Source organism: Megalobrama amblycephala, linkage group LG8 (genome assembly GCF_018812025.1).
Source record: "Megalobrama amblycephala isolate DHTTF-2021 linkage group LG8, ASM1881202v1, whole genome shotgun sequence".
NCBI classification, from domain to species: domain Eukaryota; kingdom Metazoa; phylum Chordata; class Actinopteri; order Cypriniformes; family Xenocyprididae; genus Megalobrama; species Megalobrama amblycephala.
In genome coordinates this window covers 9,110,464-9,130,481 of record NC_063051.1, presented here as the reverse complement: position 1 = coordinate 9,130,481, position 20,018 = coordinate 9,110,464, and the positions used below count along the sequence as shown (strand labels likewise).

Genomic DNA, 20,018 nt, shown 5'->3' with positions numbered 1-20,018 from the left:
TTGAAAGATCAGTGTGTTAGTCAAATATTGCATTTATTTCACTTCAGCTGTGATAAAGTATGCAAGCACAGCGCGAGCGTCACTACGGGAAGCAGAAAGTGTCTGACTTCACGTCTCCGTTTTCAGCTCCTCCCATAGACAGTAAAAGAAATGGACACAGCGACCCCATTGGAACTCAATTGAGAGAAGTGAAGCCCATTTTTAGCGATTTTTAGCACTTCCGTTTCTGACGCGCAGACTCAAACTAAGCTTGATGACGTCCGCAACCTGTCTGACAGATGTAAATCTTCTAGTAGCTGTGCGTGCAAACTGCCATTGTTAATCTTGCAGAGACGGCGAGCTTGAGCGGGGAGTTCTTTGGCGTGAGTGAGCAGGAGTAAGTATTCTGATTAATTATTTTGTATAGTATTTTAAAATGTAACGCCAGTACGCCATATTAAGATAATCACCCCGATTGCCTGCGAGCTTCTCCTCCTGTCTCTACGGTAATTTCTCTACTGTGCGACAGAGAGTCGAGTGGTTATGACGCAATCGTTAGCCTATTTTTACAAAAACTGTTTCTACGGGGTCATAATGTAACATAGAAGGTAATGGAGCCCTTTATACATTGTCGTGTATCTTTAGAAATAAATAATGGACAAATGGAGTCTTTAAACGCCTCAGATGTAAAGTTATTCACTGTCAAAGTGACGCCAAAATGAATGGGAGTCAATGGGGATGCTAACGCAAGTGAAGTTCTGCTACAAGATGGCGGCACCTGGCCGACTTCAACTTCCGGTCGACTTCCTTGGGCACTGGCTCCTCCCCGCCTGTACACGGCTACTCTCGCCGATCGGTTGCATCCGGCCGCAGCCTATGTCGAACACACCTGTTTTCTCAGAAGTAAAGCGAAAGCATCTCGTTCGCCCCCAGGTGGCTGGATGCAGTATAGGTCATAAACTCAATGCAATGAACAAGGCAATGAACACTTAAGGCAATACTAAGAAATCATTCTATGCTTGCCTGTCAATCAACATTAGAGCGCCACCCTCAGGCTGAATAACACAAGGACACTAGACCTCTGCCAATAGTATGTCTGTATGTGTTCAGCAATTAGATTAATGATTACAAAATATTTATCATAAATTAGCGCTAAGACCCAGAATCTGCCCTGCCTAAATTTTATGGTCAGGAGCCGCTACTGCTATGGAGGCACATTCGACGGCTCCAGACATGTCGTCACTCACATGTCGTCACTGTCGATATTCATATATGCGTCTAACTACAGCTGCAGACGCTCAGTCAACTTGCTCTCAAATGTTCACAGACCGGCTTTGACCGTTCCAATATGGTGGATGGCTTACATACAGGGGCCCATAGAAACAGCTGCTAAAGAGGCATCATACATCTATGGGACTGATGCTGCATCCACGCCATGTCATAATTACCATCATTTTGAGATGGTACAAGTAGGAGCTCTTAGAAAATTCACAGCTTACAAGTTATAATTACGAGCTCTATGAGGACATGAATGCTTTCTACAAGTTGAAATCACATAATTACAGTAATTACAACATGGCGTAAATGCACCTTGAATAAATGGAGTACAAGGTCATGATCTTTGCCATCTCTTTTCTGTGTCTTTTTTTTTTTTACTCTAATACAATTATAGTGAATAAGTGCAAATATTAGGAGAGTATGTAGTTGGAAAACACAGAACAGCCTGAGGCATGTACAGAAAGCTGTGGAGATACAGCCCAAACCACATCAAGCTGTTCGTCTGTTACTCATCAGATGTACAGTGTCATAGTCCAACATGGATCTTGTCTTTGTTAAACCACACTGTACCGGGGGTTTAAGCCAAGCTGTAGTGTTGGGTAACAGCCTCCCCAACTTGTCAATAAAATAAATGCAAACAAAATAATGTAAAAAAAAAAATGAATACATCTGCATTAAAAAAGATGTGCAATCTCAGATCCTGATTATTAAAGTAGCAATATTAAATTAAAATATTTATATAAAAATATTTTGTTTATAAAAAACTGTTTATATATTACTAAGGAAGGAATACTTCCATTCCAGAACTTTACATTCCCCATGGAGGTTCTGTGACGAGTGAGAGCTTCAACATTTTCTGTGCCCTTCTTCTTTCTTCTCTCCTTTCATTTGTCCTTTTATCTGTCAAGATAAAACCATATAAGACAGTGAATCATATTCAAGTTCAATAATGTAGGCTGTGGAACCATAAGAGTCAAAATCTGCTAAGGGGTAATAATGGAACAACAGTTTTAAAAAGTGATTTTTCACTATTATTTACAACAGGATCTGCATTTTCATGGGTTTAAATTAAAGATTTTTTGTTATAAGAGACAATAAAAGCAACTTTGTGCATCAAAATCACTCCTTTCCTGGTAAAAAAAAAAAAAAAGAAGAAGAAGAAGAAGAAGAAGAAGAACTTGGAAACAATGTTTGAAATACCTGAATACCTTGAACAAAGAGTTTATTTAAAAAAAGGAGAAATGACGACCAGTTACAGCATCTAAACACACTTTCACATATACAAGTCAGCTTACAATCATGTACAAAAATGTCAACTTTTGCAATAACATGTTCTAGCTTAACTTCACCCCCTTTTCACTGCCATGAAAAGAAAAGAAAAGAAAAAATATAAAATAAAAAAATAATAAAAATAAAATATGAAATAAAATGTATAAAAGGAATATCAGCATAAAATAAAGTGCAGCATTCACATATATGCCTCATATTATTGTTATTATTATTATAAAATAAGAGGAAGCTGTTGACTTTCATTGCCTTATTTTTAATTCTACCTCCTGAAAGCAAGGATACATTTTTGTATAACTTTTGTGTTAGTGGTCAATATCTCCCTGAAAGCTCATAACCTGAGAATTGTGTGTCAAGTTTCTTACAGTACTTCAAATGTTCATGTCTGGTTTGACTTTAAGATTCAAAATCAACAACAGAGGAGCTTCAGGGTGGTATGTACTGTCATTCTTAGAGAAGAGCTGAAAAAAAAATATGCTGGAGCCAAAGCGGAACAAATAATGTGCAGAGGTGGGTGCTTACTAGTATTTATTCAACATTTTTGTTAGCTAAACCAAATCATAACCCATGTTTGTCTTTTTAAGGGGGAAATAATAAGGGCATCATAAAACTGGAGTAAACAGTTATTATTGCCTAAGGAACGGGATCTGTGGTCTGGAAGACACCATGGCCTGGCAAGAACATCACATTCTCCGTAATTTTTCTTGTTTTCTCTTCTTGGTTCTCTTTCAGTCTTCTATCTGTTGTTATTCATTATTGCCTACTCTGCCCTGCTTTTTACCTGCTATGATTAAAGCTTCTTCATTTTCTCCGCTTATGCACACACATAGAACTAAAAGCCAATATTTACAGCCCTGAATCATCTGGTTTGAGCCCACCCCACCCTTTAACCCCAAAACCAACATAAATCTCCAAGTTAAGATCAGAGGTTTGTGTGTTATGATTTAGGCAGGTAAGTTTGGTCACCTGTAGGGTCCTAAAAGAAAACACTGGCAAATCTTCTGCTGTGATCCGCTCTGAGATGTGCAGCCTGACTTTCATTAGAGCTCTCATGGGTTACACAAGAAAAAGAAACTTGAGAAGAAAGGAAATGATCTTCTGTTAATCTAGAGGACATCCTAGCACTAAATTAATTCATCGGGTTCTCATTGGTCACACCATGAGTAAGTCTTTGAGGTGACAACTTCAGAGATAAACCACAATGGATCTGATGGAGAACATCTGAGGTGGATAACTTTCTGTTGAATTCTGTTTTACTAATGTTTATCCCTGTATATTATATTATATTATATTATATTATATTATATTATTCAAAAGTTTGGTGTGAATGAAGTCTCTTATCCTCGCCAAGTCTGCATTTATTTTATCAAAAATACAGTAAAAACAGTAATAAATTTGTGAGATCCTTTTATAATTTAATAGAACTGTTTTCTATTTGAATATAATTCAAAATGTAATTTATTCCTGTGATGTCAAAACTTTTCAGCATCATTACTCCAGTCTTCAGTGTCACATGATCCTTCAGAAACAATTCTAATATGCTGATTTGCTGCTCAAAAAACATTCCTTATAATTATCAATGTTGAAAACAGTTGTGCTGCTTCATATTTTTGTGGAACCATAGATAGAACGTCCAAAAGAACAGCATTTATTTGAAATATAAGTCTTTTGAAAGATTGCAAATTACTTTATTGTCCCTTTTGATAAATTTAATACATCCATGTTGAATAACAGTATTAATTTCTTTAAAAAAAAATCTTACTGACCCCAAAAATTTGAACAGAAATATTATTTAACATTATAATATTTTTTTACAATAATATAAAAGTATAATTTTGCAATTTATTATTTTATAACATCAAGGAGATGTTAAAAATAAAACAAAATGCTGATATTACTTTCTTTTTTTCATCATACTAAAAATTTAAAGTTGAGCGCATTGCATTGTAGGATACAGTATTCTTATGCATTATGTATTATTTTATATTGCATACATTTTAAACTGCATATTTTGCAAGTCAGTGCACGCATACATATAAAACATACAAAAAAAAAAAAAATTGCACCCTATCTTCTCCCCAAAATAGTATGTAGTATGCCATTCTGAACCACAGTGTCAAATGAAAACAACAGCCAATGAAATTATAATGATAGAAATAGAATGAAATGTCATGAAGTCTTTCCATCACACATGGCTGCCATTAAGGGCGGCTGAAGGTGACAGAGAAAATATCACGTCTCGTTTTCCTAATGCCACCAGACATCTGATCTGCCAGTGATGATTACTGCTACAAACAAATGATTTCCAGTAGAGCAACAAATGGAAACAAAGTGACATAACCATTTTGTCACTTAGTGTTGTTTCTGACACGTGAGATCCAAACAAGAAACACTTCCATTCCAGTACTGCTTTTAATTATGTTTTATTAACGTAGTTCAGGAGGAACAAGTCAAATAAGCTACCCAATCATTACGTCATCTTAATGATTACGTCATCTCAACCAGCTGTCAACAATCTGTAATCAATGTATCTACCAATCGGCATGAGTTCTGGCCTGTATATAATCACAGTCAAAACTCACCCAAGGATCCTCGACAGTTTCCAGAATCCCTCCACCACCCCGTCTCCTCACACTCTCTGGGTTACTTCATATAATCTAAAAGGGGGGGGGGGGTGTACTCTGTCTTCGAGCCGATTACCGAGCTCGGAGCCCTCTCCCCGGACAGCACGCCAAATACGTTTACCAATTTATTTACCTGACTTATTTGTAAGTGTGAACTCGTGAATCAACTTTATTTATCATAAAGCTCGTAAAGGTCCTCTTGAACTTAAAGTTCAGATACACAAACACATAGTAAATCCCACAAGCTTGCTTCCACCTGCTTATGTAATGGTCACCATGATTTTGCCATGTAAGACATGTTCCTGGATCAACATATTTAGCTGAATGCCAGATGCATATGGCACACAAAATGGGAAACACTTCAGGAGTTTCAAAGTCATCATTTGATTGGTTGAATTCTACAGGATTTCCCGGAGGCGGTTGTCACGTACTTTAATGGACCGCCTGGAAGCAAAGCTGTCGTGTTTACAACTGTGACATTGAGCACTCACCAGGATCAACTAAACGCTGGATTTTCAAAAATATGAAACATTTATTAGATGCATACTGGTCTGTTACTGTAGGGACATTGACTTTATATTTTCACTCCCCTAAACATGACACGGAACAAAACAATCTGTGATTGGTTGCTTTACATGTTGGTCAGATGGCCTCTGGGCAGTCCTTGGCCAATGAAATCTGCAATGGAGTCCAGAACTTCTGCTGTCAGTAGGTATACACCAGGGTTGCCAGGTCTATGCAACAAAGTAGCCCAATGAGCTATCAAAAGTAGGCCAAAAATAGCCTAAAGCGATTTTCTTCATCAGGCGGCCGAATTCTCCATTGAATTTGTGCATCTGGGTGTTTTTTTAAGAGCGTTGAAAAAATTAACCTGTGGCAGCAGCTTAAAAGTAGTCCAATTCCGCAGGAAAACCACAGACATGGCAATACTGGGCTATGCAAGACTACTTTTCCAATGAAATTACCTGGAACAGTTTGTCCCGGGAACTTTTTTCCCCCAGACCTGTTGCTGTCTGAGTTTCCATTGTGATGTGAAGAAGACTCTGGTGACGTAAGACTGTGCTTTAACTTTCCAGTTCCCCTGGATTTCGTCCTCCGCATATATAAGCGTTATTAAGCCTGAACCTCGTCATCGGTCCATCAGTTGTATTGTTTAAACTCCATTGTTGATTCGAATACCAAACAACTCTTACTGCTCACACCGCAAAAGACTTTTAAAAATGGTGGTTGAAATAAAATGCTGCGTGGAGTCAACCAATCAAAATGCTGCGTGAACTCAACCAATCAGCATTTTCAGCGCCCAAGTCCCACCCCTGAAAGTTCCTGAACGTTGAAAAAGTGCTACCTTGCGAGCAGGGACTTTCTGAGGGGGAAATTTTTACTCAGAACTTCATTTAGACCCTGGTTCCTGCGGTCCAGTACCACTCCTAGTTCCTGGAGAAAGTTCCTGCCGTGGAACGCGGCTTTACTCTCTGGCTACCTATGTACTAATTAGACTCACACTCCACCCAGTGGCAAAATGTAATTACAACAGACATTTAATACAACATAATGCCTCTTACAGGAAACAAAACACAATTTCGGTCAAGGACAAGGAACCATTTCAACTCTTTTAAGTTACAATGTTTGGATCTTGTGTTTAATGTAAAGTGTTAAATCACTGTACAGCAAGCTGCTCCTAGAAAGACTCGATGTGGAGATTTAAAGAGGATCACTGTGCTTTATAATGTCATATCAACTACTGAATGAAATTCTGCAACTGGCATGAACAATACTAAAAATATTATTCACCTTTTGGACACCTTTTCTTCATCCGGCACTTTCTGCTCTCAGTCTGAGGTGGGCATAACGCTTCTGTCTCTTCAGGCGTGTTGCTGGACAGCTCAAGGGTCCTGCTCTGCTGTCCCCATCTGACACCACAGCTCAGGCCATTGTGCTGACATGGGCTCCATTCACCCCAGACGCCAAAGACACTGAACACACATCCTTCTGGAGTCCAAAGAGATGTAAGCAAACTGCATTACCAATCTTTACTCACTCTGCAAAATACCTCCGATTTTCATTTTTGGGTGAGCTATTCCTGATTCATTGTTATTAAACTGTGAATCAACACATTTAACTGACTTGAGTTTAATACTAATAACTCTTATGAACTCTTATTTTGATATTCTGTTTTGTTTCCTTTAGTTCCTGTTTCCCTGCTCTGTTTAGTTTCGGTTTCCTGGATTACTGATTATGTTCTCATTTGTTTCTATGGTTACTTATAATTTGCGCCTGTCTTTCATTATTTTCACCTTGTGTTATACTCTCTGTTATATTCAGTCCCTTGTCAGTTCTAGTTTATTAGTTAAAGTTGTTAGCGTGTATTCCTATGTGAGTTCCTGTGTTTGTTGGTTTCAAATAAAAACTGTTCTATTGTACCTAGTGTGCTATATAATGAAATGCGACTTGACTTGATCTTTTTTTAAAAAGCAAGTAAGCTGTTTTTGCACAACATCAAGTTAATGGCATGTGAATACCCTAGTAAATGCAACCAGAAATTTTCTCTAAGCCCAAACCTGCTGCTTTTTATTGCCACACATGAGAAAACATCTTGATGTAATTGTTCCTATAAAACATGACTGATAGGTTTCTTTCAGTATGATAATGAGAGTTTAATGGCATCTACCCATAAAGAAGGTCTGAAAACGAATAAAGCTCTTACCCACGCAGTCTGTGGACTGAGGAAATGTGCCCTCTGGACAACTTTTGAAGCATTTGCCTTTAAAGAGCAGATATCCTCCCTTGCACTTGGTGCAAAAGTCCTTGTTAAAGCACCTCTCACACTCTGGAGCTTTGCATTCTGGGAGATATATGTATGAGGATTACAGTCATGAAGAAGGTGTGTGGTTTTATTACAGGCTTTCTCAAGATATCAAGTTCAAAAGAGATGAATGAATATTAAATAAAATATAAATAAAGATATAATAAAGACATTTATATATTACTGTACACTGATTTGCTATGTATGTAGGATGGACTCACTCATGCAGCGGTTGAGATCTTTGCCCCGGAGGCCGAAGTGTCCAGAGGGGCAGGAGTGAAGACAGGAGCCGTGGTGACTCATGCCATCTCTGTTCAGGAACAGGAAGAGCCGCCCAGAGCAGCGCAGACAGCCATTTTCCTTCGAACACTCCTGACAGCTCCTGCAGTCCTGTCTCCAGCTCTCTGAAAAACATTTCAAATGATCATTAGTAAACAGGCAACGTAGCATCGCAAGAGAACGTGTCTAGGACTGTGGATTGGGGTTTACGTGCAGTCATATTCTCTGACACATTACACCTTCTGCGCTGACATTTGGGGCTTTGAGATGACATTCTAAAGGCCATAAGCAGGCATGTCATCTCTTTGACTGCTTGAAAAGGGCTGGATTTCTTTCTGTCACCTGGCTAAACTCAAGAAAGTATATTTCTGCATGCGTTTTGGCAGCGCAGTACAGATTTTAATTTTGATGTGAGAATTGTCATGGTTAATGGTGATTAATGATGTAATCAGATACACATTGCTCACAATGGTCTCTGATCTCTTGTCAGGTGTTCTCCAAACTCATCAGGCATTATAGGTGAAGACTCAGAGCTGCTCTCTTGGCAAAAGGAGGTTGCAAAAAGTATTGAATAAAAGGGTATGATTATTGTGAGCAATGTGTATTAGAGAAAAACATTTCTAAAACGAGATTTAAAATTATTATTCTCCAATGAAAGGTTGGATTTTTGTAGATTTTTTAAATAAAAGAACGAAAGTATTAATGATGCAGATTTATTTTCACAGCCTTCTTTGGTCATATTTACCAAGGGTATAAATAATTTTGAGCATGACTGTATATTATATATATATATTATTATATTGTATAAGTTATTTTCAATAAAAAAAATAGGCGGTAGTTGTTATTCAAGTGAGTATATATATATATATATATACAAACCTGATTCCAAAAAAGTTGGGACACTGTACAAATTGTGAATAAAAAAAGAATGCAATAATTTACAAATCTCATAAACTTATATTTTATTCACAATAGAATGTAGATAACATATCAAATGTTGAAAGTGAGACATTTTGAAATGTCATGCCAAATATTGGCTCATTTTGGATTTCATGAGAGCTACACATTCCAAAAAAGTTGGGACAGGTAGCAATAAGAGGCTGGAAAAGTTAAATGTGCATATAAGGAAGAGCTGGAGGACCAATTTGCAACTTATTAGGTCAATTGGCAACATGATTGGGTAGAAAAAGAGCCTCTCAGAGTGGCAGTGTCTCTCAGAAGTCAAGATGGGCAGAGGATCACCGATTCCCCCAATGCTGCGGTGAAAAATAGTGGAGCAATATCAGAAAGAAGTTTCTCAGAGAAAAGTTGCGAAAGAGTTTGAAGTTATCATCATCTACAGTTCATAATATTATCCAAAGATTCTGAGAATCTGGAACAATCTCTGTGCGTAAGGGTCAAGGGCGGAAAACCATACTGGATGCCCGTGATCTTCGGGCCCTTAGACGGCACTGCATCACATACAGGAATGCTACTGTAATGGAAATCACAACATGGGCTCAGGAATACTTCCAAAAAACATTGTCAGTGAACACAATCCACTGTGCCATTCGCCGTTGCCGGCTAAAACTCTATAGGTCAAAAAAGAAGCCATATCTAAACATGATCCAGAAGCGTAGGCGTTTTCTCTGGGCCAAGGCTCATTTAAAATGGACTGTGGCAAAGTGGAAAACTGTTCTGTGGTCAGACGAATCAAAATTTGAAGTTCTTTTTGGAAAACTGGGACGCCATGTCATCCGGACTAAAGAGGACAAGGACAACCCAAGTTGTTTTAGCGCTCAGTTCAGAAGCCTGTATCTCTGATGGTATGGGGTTGCATGAGTGCGTGTGGCATGGGCAGCTTACACATCCGGAAAGGCACCATCAATGCTGAAAGGTATATCCAAGTTCTAGAACAACATATGCTCCCATCCTGACGTCGTCTCTTTCAGGGAAGACCTTGCATTTTCCAACATGACAATGCCAGACCACATACTGCATCAATTACAACATCATGGCTGCGTAGAAGAAGGATCCGGGTACTGAAATGGCCAGCCTGCAGTCCATAGAAAACATTTGGCGCATCATAAAGAGGAAGATGCGACAAAGAAGACCTAAGACAGTTGAGCAACTAGAAGCCTGTATTAGACAAGAATGGGACAACATTCCTATTCCTAAACTTGAGCAACTTGTCTCCTCAGTCCCCAGACGTTTGCAGACTGTTATAAAAAGAAGAGGGGATGCCACACAGTGGTAAACATGGCCTTGTCCCAACTTTTTTGAGATGTGTTGATGCCATGAAATTTAAAATCAACTTATTTTTCCCTTAAAATGATACATTTTATCAGTTTAAACATTTGATATGTCATCTATGTTGTATTGTGAATAAAATAATGAAATTTGAAACTTCCACATCATTGCATTCTGTTTTTATTCACAATTTGTACAGTGTCCAAACTTTTTTGGAATCGGGTTTGTGTGTATATATATATATATATATATATATATATATATATATATATATATATATATATATATATGTAAGCAATAAGGTACGAGAGGCTGTGCTGTATCGTGAATAAGTCATGGCTAAAGGGCGGTGTTAGGCATGACGCGAAGCGCAGCCTTCCGCTGGAAAAAAAATAGTACCTTACACCATTAGACGGTGGCAAAGACTGTCTTTATGAGTGTGTCAGTCAGTAGTGAAGACTTTTACATTGAAAAGACTGAATTGTTGTGAACACGGAACAAGATGCACCTGACAAATGCTTTTTTTTTGTCAGTCACGGGAAAACCCCTTAACTGTTAAAAGGACAAGATAATGCATCGGACATTTAAAGTCCCCATGAACCGGAAGTTGCAATCAACTTTTCTCCAGTGTTTTGATGTATTTCCAAGTGAAACGGAATATTGAATAGAGGGTTTTACTTTAGCGCTTCTCCTCTCCATCTCTCCCTCATAGCAGACTGGTGGTTGGAGGGGAGTGGTTTAAGCGTTTTCAACCCAAGCCGTCAAACTGACGTCATCAGAGAAGGATCGCCATTCCAGACCGGAATTAACTTTTCAAATTTGATTAAAGATTACCACGAAAATCTTTTTTTTTTTCTGTGCATTAACTTGGACGGATTAATTGTTCACCACAAGACTAGTAATGTGTGCTAACAAATTAAATTGGGTCAATTTTGATTTTTACTTTAAACAGATTTTTATTATGAACATACTGTAGGACTGACCTGAAGGAAAATGCTAAATCTGAATGCAGGTAATAAACTTGCTCAATCGATCTCTTTCTCACGATACTCTTCTACATAATACAGTAAGCTTCAATGAACAATATCAATTCAGAACATACAGTTTATGTTGCTAAGAGTGGTTGCTAAGGGTGTTGTGTAGTGATAAATTGTGAATGTTATTGTGAATAAAACACAGCGATATATATATATATATATATATATATATATATATATATATATATATATATATATATATATTTCAAAGTTAAAATAACTTTGAAATGACAGAATATATTGCAAAATGTACTATTCAAGAAAATATATTTCCAATCTTAAAATGCAAAATGTATTGGAAAAAAAACTTTATTGGACAACATACATAAGTAAATGTTCAAAATCTGTTTTAGCAATATATTTTTGGCCACTTTTTGGTTTGTTTGATCCATAGCTAAAACCATCAGGGATGAGCAACAACAACTGTGGCCTTAGTGGTCAAACATCAGGCCCAGTAAACAAAGTTACTGGTTCAATCCCTTTAAAGAAAGTGTCTTTCACCATTGTACCCTTGAGGAAGGCACCTAACCCTGGACTGAGTTTGTCACTGTAAGTCAACTGTACAAAAGCACCAGCTAAATAACTATCTACTCTCTCTCAGTCTCACTTTTTCTTTCTGCAAAAATGTGTTCTTAATGTACAGAGTGCATGCATGTTTACATCCGACTAATGCCAAAGCCAGGAGACAGGAGATTGAAGGCTCTTGTCTGCGTGTGTTGTGTCACTCTGAGCCACTGAGAGGGTTCACAGGGGGGAGATGTGAGGAAAGGCGCAGATGGTTCTCATCTTCATGTCCTTCATTAGGGAAATAAAGAGAGACACCACTGTCTAAAAAGACATTGGTGAGCCAAGCCGAAATGCATCTGCCGCATTCTCATCATTATATTCTTCTAGATTTTGTACATGGATGTCAATCAAATGAAATTGAGAAAATATGGGGGGAAATACAAATAAGAAATGAAGGCCAGATACTCTTATGCTTATGGAGGAGTGAATGTGCTCTCTAATGATTGAGCCTGAAAAGTCTATGTGCTTTTCCCCCTACGATATCTCTGTTCTTTTGTATTTCACTTTTTATTTGCTAGTTCTACAAAGAAATAAATTAGGGCTAGTTTGGGTAAATCATTTGTTAGTTATATAAAAAAATGACTTTTATCAAGTGTCATTTTATCGAGAAACAAGGGCTTCAAACTGTCCTTTTACAATTCATACATACATATACACACACACACACACACACACACACACACACACACACACACACATATATATATATATTATAAAACCATTTCTAATTTGATTTCACAGTTAAGCTGAGCATAATATGGTGGTTTTTTGCCACATTTTTGAGGGGAAAAATCAGGTAATTTGTGAAAACCTAAAGCAATGCATACTAATGTAGAGGCTCATAAATTAGATATAAAGCTTTGTGACTATTCTGGAAAATCAGTGCTAAATCAGCTGATAGATATTACTGCCGTTCATTACTGTTTATTACCAAATGGTCTATATTTCAGTCACGTTCTGCAGAAAATATGCACATATATGAAGCCACATCATAACAGCTGCAAAATTATATGTGCTGACCTTACAAATCTTAATCAATACTAGATAAAAAACAATACCTGGCACAATCAAATATATTATTCAGATAGAAATGTCCTTTAGAGCTCAAGTTTCAGATTTTCACTGTAACACTGTTCATGCTGGATCATGGATGTTTAATTCTAACACTTAAGTGTATTATTTCATCAGTTACAGCAATAAGCCACAATATCAGTTCTATATAATTATATAATCTATAATAACAAACAAATGTTGTTATTATTAAGTTCTACTTCTACTTTCTAAGTAAAAAGTAACTTCACAATCATATAATCCTATCCAATTGAAACATTGGATGCCAATAAATGAAACTCTGGAAACAAAGTTTTCATGTAGGATAAACTGAAGCCTCAGTATTGTGAAACCATGCAGATACATTTAAAACATACACTAAAAAGGAAAAAACAAAAATGCTAAATTGCAACAAACACCACCAGTAAAAAACATTTGTCTAAATGCACTGCAAAATCGTCCTGAGAAAATATTTGTATTTTATCGTTGGGTTTTTTTTTAGCAATGTTGCAGATTAATTTATAATGACTATCATGCTGTAACAAAATTATTTTCATATGGTGAAGTTTGCACAATCACTCAATATTGCCTCTATATCTACCAGATCTACCAGAGACCTTTAGCCAAGTGTGAATTAAATGACCTCGCTGTGATTTTCAATCAAAATAAACATAAACATTAGGATGCACCCATAATATTAAATAAAACATATTTTGAATTGTTATACTTAGGGATCATTAAAGGATTAGTTCACCCAAAAATGAAAACTGTCTTTAATTACTCACCCTCATGTCGTTCCACACCCATAAGACCTTCGTTCATTTTCTGATTAAGATATTAATCAGAATTAAATATTAATATTATATTAATAAGATATAAATTAAGATATTTCTGATAAAATCCGATGGCTCAGTGAGGCCTCCATTGCCAGCAAGATAATTAACACTAATTAACACCAAAAAAACAAAATAATGACTTTATTCCACAATATCTAGTGATGGCCGATTTCAAAACACTAGATATTGTTGAATAAAGTCGTTATTTTGTTTGTTTGTTTTTTGGCACACAAAAAGTATTCTTGTCGCTTCATAACATTAAGGTTGAACCACAGCCATCGGATTTGATCAAAAATATCTTAATTTGTGTTCTGAAGATGAACGAAGGTCTTACGGGTGTGGAACGACATGAGGGTGAGTAATTAATGACAGAATTTTCATTTTTGGGTGAATTAACCCTATATAAATCACATAGTAGCTTAGAATTGTTTAAATAAATATCCTGATTAGCTGGAAAACAATATTTTTTACCCAGCACATTGACTGATGGACTCGAGTCATATCATAAAAACTAGGGTGTTTTTGAGGTAGTAAACAACCCCCCCTGAACTCCTTAGCAACACCATAGCAACCACCCAGAACTTTTTTAGTCATTTTCTTCTGTATAAGTACTTTTAGCCATTTTAAATTCTCATTCACTGCACTTGTCGCATGGATAACAGCTGTCAGAACATTGTTTCCATGGTTTTCTGAAACTTCCTGTTCATGTACCCCTCACACAGTTCATCTACCTCACAGATCTCTCTCTTCCTCTTGTAGGAAAAGGAACATGAGTTACTAGATGTCAACAAATCGCAGTAATGTATGAGAGAAATCTTCTACAATTAGCAGCACTGAACTGATGCTATAAGACCCTCATCTATAGACTCATTCAGCGGTCAGATCCATCTCCCAATTGGACACATCCCATATAAATGAAGGATTTAAGACACTCACAAACATTTTCAGTGAAGAGACCTATAATCCTAATTCAGTAGGTTATTCAGTTACATCTTTCAACAGGATGCCAAAACACAACAACTAGAACACAATACAGAAATATGGCATATTAATGTAATAAGCCTCAGAAAAAAACCCAGGGAATCACTGCAACACATAGTAACTTACTGTAATTAAATGGCGACAACAGAGATATATTGTAACATTTATTAACATTTTAAAAATCAAAATGAACAATTCCTTGTCAGTTAAAATATTTTGTGAGCCTAACTATAATAAACTGTTGTAAAATAAATAAATAAATAACTAATAAAATTGCTAAGCAATGTAGCAATTCCTCACATTCATATAAAATTCAACTGATAATCGTGTAATCAAATAAATCAGCTATTGAATCTGGCTCATCCAATCAGATTTGGGACTATGCACTCTTAAAAATAAAGGTTCTTTATTGGCGTTGATGGTTCCATGAAGAAACATCCATAGAATTCCATTCCACAAAAGGTTCTTTTTAGTGGAAAAAGGTTCTTAAGATCATTAAAATATTCTTCACACTAAGAAAAAATGGTTATTTTAAGAACTGATCGCTGAAAGGTTCTTTATGGAACCCAAAATGGTTCTTTTATGGCATCACTGCAAAAACTCAGAACCTTTATTTTTAACAGTGTATTCTTTCAAAAAAAAAAAAAAAAATAAACATTTGTGTAAATAAATATGCACTATTTGGGTATTAGTGCATACATTAAAGTTACTGTTACAAAAAAGTACCATGGCACATGAATTGCAATACCATGGTGCATATAAAAGTACTTCCAAGAATACTATTGTGCATGTCCAAAAACCATAGGAGTAACTTTTGGTACTTTTTTTGTATAGGTGTATATTTGATTATTTTGCAAATAAGCATATCTTTTATAATCAGATACTGAATGAAATAGAAATTATCAGTTGATAAATGTTGTCTTACCACTTCGTTTTCTCACAGCTACCGTCAATACAAGCGTCTGACAAAACAGCGATAGGACAGCCAAAAGTTGCCAATGCATCTCGACAAGGAACAGGTTCCGTAACATCTGCCTGAAAGACTGCCTCTGAAAGAGAGCCGGCCTCCCTCCCTGCCTCATGGAAACTCATCGCTAACAGCATGATGCTCACCCTGCCCACATCACCTGATCTCCACAAACATCTGTCCAATTTACTTTTCAGCTGTTGAGTAATTGTCCTCGATTCAGGATGTTGTTTCGCGTGTATTCCAACTTTAATGTCGCATAGCTGAGGGAAAACTCAACTTTTGACCTTTCCGTCAAACCATAATCCTTAGCCTAACTATTTCATCCCTCTATATTTAGATGGTTTAGGAGACCTAGGTTTATTTTTCCAAACACAGTTGGAATACAGATTGCAGTTTGCTGTGGTTGTGGCACCCTGAATCATGCAGATCTCCTTCCTGTTCTCCAGAACTTTGAGGCTGGGTTTGTTTATTTTATATTATAAAGATGAGGGTATCATTAAAGATCTGTGGGGAAAAAAGGGTGAGCAAATGCATATATTGTGACTGCCATCTCCAGTGTTTAGATCTGTCTTAACAAACAGCAAATGTTCCATAAAAAACACAAGAAGGAATTAGACTGAAAATGACCAGATATAAATACACATGCCAGTGAAAACAGCTTTTGTGGGTAATTGGGCTACTTTTGCTTCCAAATTGGTAAGAGGGCTGTTTACAACACACTTTAAAATTACTTTTGTATGTAGTTAGATCCTTCTTTATGTTTTCTCTTCACTGCTTTCATTTCCAGTGCATTTATTTAAAGCTTTTTGTCTTCTTAAATAATAACTGATATTCATGGTATACATCAAAGAAAGTATACTATGTTAATTTTTAAGTGATGGTATGATATCACTTAGGACATCATATCATACTACTATGGTAAGGGAATACCATACTTTGAAATATACCATGGAACTAAAATGCATGTACTGTAGTATTTTATATGGTACTCCACGGTACTTTGAATATTACAAAGATACGATCATGGCAATAATCCAAAAAACTACAAGTGACGATATTGGTACTTACATGTACTTTCAGTGTACTTACCTAAGAAAAAAATTGCAATATAAGGTAACTACAGGGGTTAAGGTTAGGTTCAGACCTAGTTATTACCCAGTTACTGCAATTACTGTACATCTTATGAATAGGACTGTAAAATAAAGTGCTACCACGATATCACACAGTCGCACTTACAAAATAAGTGCCAATATGGTGCTTTGGACATGTTACCATGGTACCATGGGAAGGGGATACTACTGTATAATACATTGAAATATACCATGGTCCTAAAATTAGTGTACTATGGTATTTTGTATGGTACTCCAAAAGGGTATTTCCAAAAACACCATATGTCCAAAAAACATAGTAGTACCATGGTAAGTTTTGGTATTTTTGATTTAAATTGCATGATAGCCTACATTAATATAATCATGCAGCACCATGGTATAAGTCAACCTAACATTCATCAAACATAATTATTCTTACAAACAATACACTGTAAACCCTAACGCTCAAAATACTTAATTGGTTGGAGTAGGACAAACTTAAATTAAACAAATTAGTTCAGTTAAATTAATTGTTATGGGTATTTAGCACTTTCTTTTTCTTTTGAGTTCACAGAACTGATATATTTCAAGTAAACTGAACTGTTTCATTGCTTTGAGTTGTATAAACTCATAACTGAAACTGGGCTGGGACTCAGCATGCTTTAGTAAGTTGTTTTAAGTTGCTGTACTCATTCAGTAAGTGCTATACCATGCTGTTGTTAACGTGTTAGCAAATTAGCAAGTTGGCATTTTCTGAATTAGTTATAGCTAGCAAAATATTTACATTGAGATAACCTGATAATTAAAGTTACATGTATAAATGAGTGTACACAAGTCAAGAGTTTCTTAACTTAAAAAATTCTCAAACTTTTTTGAGTTCTGAAAACATATTAGGGTTTACAGTGAAGTAAATGACTCATTTGATTTGCAAGAACTCAAAATAAAAAAGTTGATTAACTAAATCTTTATGTTAATTGCTATCAAAATGTACGAGTTAACTAACAGTACTTCAAGTTAGGAGAAATTAACATGCATGAGTACTACAAACTCAAAACTTGATAGTTCTGCTTACTTAAAATAGGGAACCTCAGTTATATATATATATAACTGATTACCTCAAATTTTTGAGTTAGCCCAACTTATTCAGGTTTAAAGTGTAACTGTGGCAGATGTATGAGATGGAATTGGAACCATGGAATATTTCAAACTTTCATGGTATTAGCATCCGATACCATTACTGTACAATGGTATTGAAGCCTACAGCTTATCTAGGTGACTTACAGTAACTGAAGTTATGCACAATTTGACAGGAACTGAAATCTACTTACACCGTGTCTACACCGGATGCGCAGCAACAGCTTGTGGCTGTCTATACTGGACGCTACAAAGTGACCATTGCAAATCCATTTGTTCTTCATGTTAGAAGTAGCGCAAGTGCTTGGAGAGCGTCAGAAATAGAACAGGATTTAGAATAGATCAGTTTACTGTCATGTCGGACCACGGCGCATCCAGTGTAGACAGCATCGCTGATTATAATGGGTTCTATTTGCTTTTGTCGCATCGCACTACTCTCGTCTGGCTGATGTCACAAACCCAGCGCTGAGGTGCAGTCCCAGTAAGGTTGTGAACTCTTGAATTGGCTCTGTGTTTGATAACTGGGCTGAAAGTGCATGGAGGGGGGATAGGCGCTGTTGCGCTCATGACATCCAACTAAATACGCACCAGATGCAGCGGGTAAGATACTGGCCGTTCAGAGGCACGCCATGAGGCAGTGACACTACACGTCTCTTTTGCGCTCTCTTCCAATCAGTATAACTCCAATGAATTCAAAGCTTGCCGTCAGCCCTGGGTCTGTTGTGGTGCCGGGGAGCCCTCATCCCTGCTGGTTCTCGTTTGTTGGATTGTCTCTCTCTGGTTTCCTTTGAGGCTGTTATGGATGTACTGAGAGGGGCAGCTCCCCACCACATGTACTTGGTACTCAATCTCAACAGAAGATAAATACACAGATATCATATCTACAGTTGTTTTTCAAACCAGATATTTTTACTTTTTATTATACCTTTTATCATCAAATCACTTTTCATGTTTAACATTTCCTTTGACAGAGATCATGTTTTATACAGGAATGCTGTAATGCATGCTTTATTTTAGGAGGAAAGTTCATGCAGAAATGAAAATTGTGTCATTGTTTACTTACCCTCATGTTGTTTCAATTCCTGCAGGATGAAACAAAATAAGATGTTTTGGAGAAATACGCAGCTCTTCTCTATAAAATGAAAGCTTATTGTGACCTTGGCCTGTCAAGCTAATAAAAGGACAAAAGAACATTAGAAGTAGTTACATACAAGTGACATTTTATATGCATAAACCTCACAATGTTTTGTAATTCTTAAAAAATGATAATAATAATAATTTAAGTTATATTTTCTAAAAAAAAAAAAAAAAAAAAAAAGCTATTTTGTTTCGCAGGATGTTTTATCTTGTTTTAAAGGTGCAGTGTGTAAATTTTAGCAGCATCTAGCAGCGAGGTTGCGAATTGCAATATAGAGAAGCTATGGTGGCCAACACAGGACAAACATGTCGTCGTCTGAGACAACAGAGAGTAGCTAGTCAAGCAAATGTGCTCTGTTGAGCAGTTTGTCCATTACTACTGTAGAAACATGCCGGCACAAAATGGCGACTTAACATGTAAGGTGACCTGTGGTGTGTGTAGATAGTTCATTATGTAAGGTCTTTATACTCCACTGAAAACATAGTTATGTATATTATATTGCATTTCTGTCAAAAGATCCTCCTAAATTTACACATTGCACCTTTAAGGGTGTTTAGATATTTTCACTGGGGGGGAAAGGATAATAAATATGCAAAATATGCAGTTTCCCAATGGGAGTAAATTATTCAAGATATATTTTCTAAAAGTAAAAAAAAAAGTAATAAAAAATTATGTTTAGATATTGTTTAGATGAATGGATATTTTTACTAGAAAACAAAAGACCAAACATGAATTTAC

General features: G+C 36.5%; 1 protein-coding gene and 1 long non-coding RNA gene across 3 annotated transcripts; one reads left to right on the top strand and one right to left on the bottom strand.

The window, feature by feature from the left end:
• Positions 1-685: 685 nt before the first annotated feature.
• On the bottom strand, positions 686-16,125 carry rspo4 (R-spondin 4). The gene is made up of 5 exons (XM_048199093.1): positions 15,876-16,125; positions 8,193-8,375; positions 7,873-8,010; positions 6,960-7,157; positions 686-2,157 (listed from the first exon to the last, which is right to left on the bottom strand). Exons 1-5 carry the CDS (start codon positions 16,030-16,032, stop codon positions 2,066-2,068), a joined length of 768 nt encoding a protein of 255 aa, XP_048055050.1. The 5' UTR covers positions 16,033-16,125; the 3' UTR covers positions 686-2,065.
• LOC125273588 lies at positions 2,953-7,863 on the top strand. 2 transcript variants are annotated; one of them, XR_007186102.1, is made up of 4 exons: positions 2,953-3,054; positions 3,129-3,238; positions 7,035-7,174; positions 7,356-7,863. It is a non-coding gene; the product is annotated as an uncharacterized LOC125273588 (long non-coding RNA). The 2 variants fall into 2 exon arrangements; XR_007186101.1 differs by having other exon boundaries at positions 2,953-3,238.
• Positions 16,126-20,018: the final 3,893 nt, after the last annotated feature.

Coding starts and splice junctions, on each gene's coding strand:
- rspo4 (XM_048199093.1), bottom strand. CDS start 16,032: ATGAGGCAGGGAGGGAGGCCGGCTCTCTTTCAGAGGCAGTCTTTCAGG. Junction 8,011..8,192: donor AGATCTCAACCGCTGCATGA/GTGAGTCCATCC, acceptor TATATCTCCCAG/AATGCAAAGCTCCAGAGTGT. Junction 2,158..6,959: donor GAAGAAAAGGTGTCCAAAAG/GTGAATAATATT, acceptor TTATCTTGACAG/ATAAAAGGACAAATGAAAGG.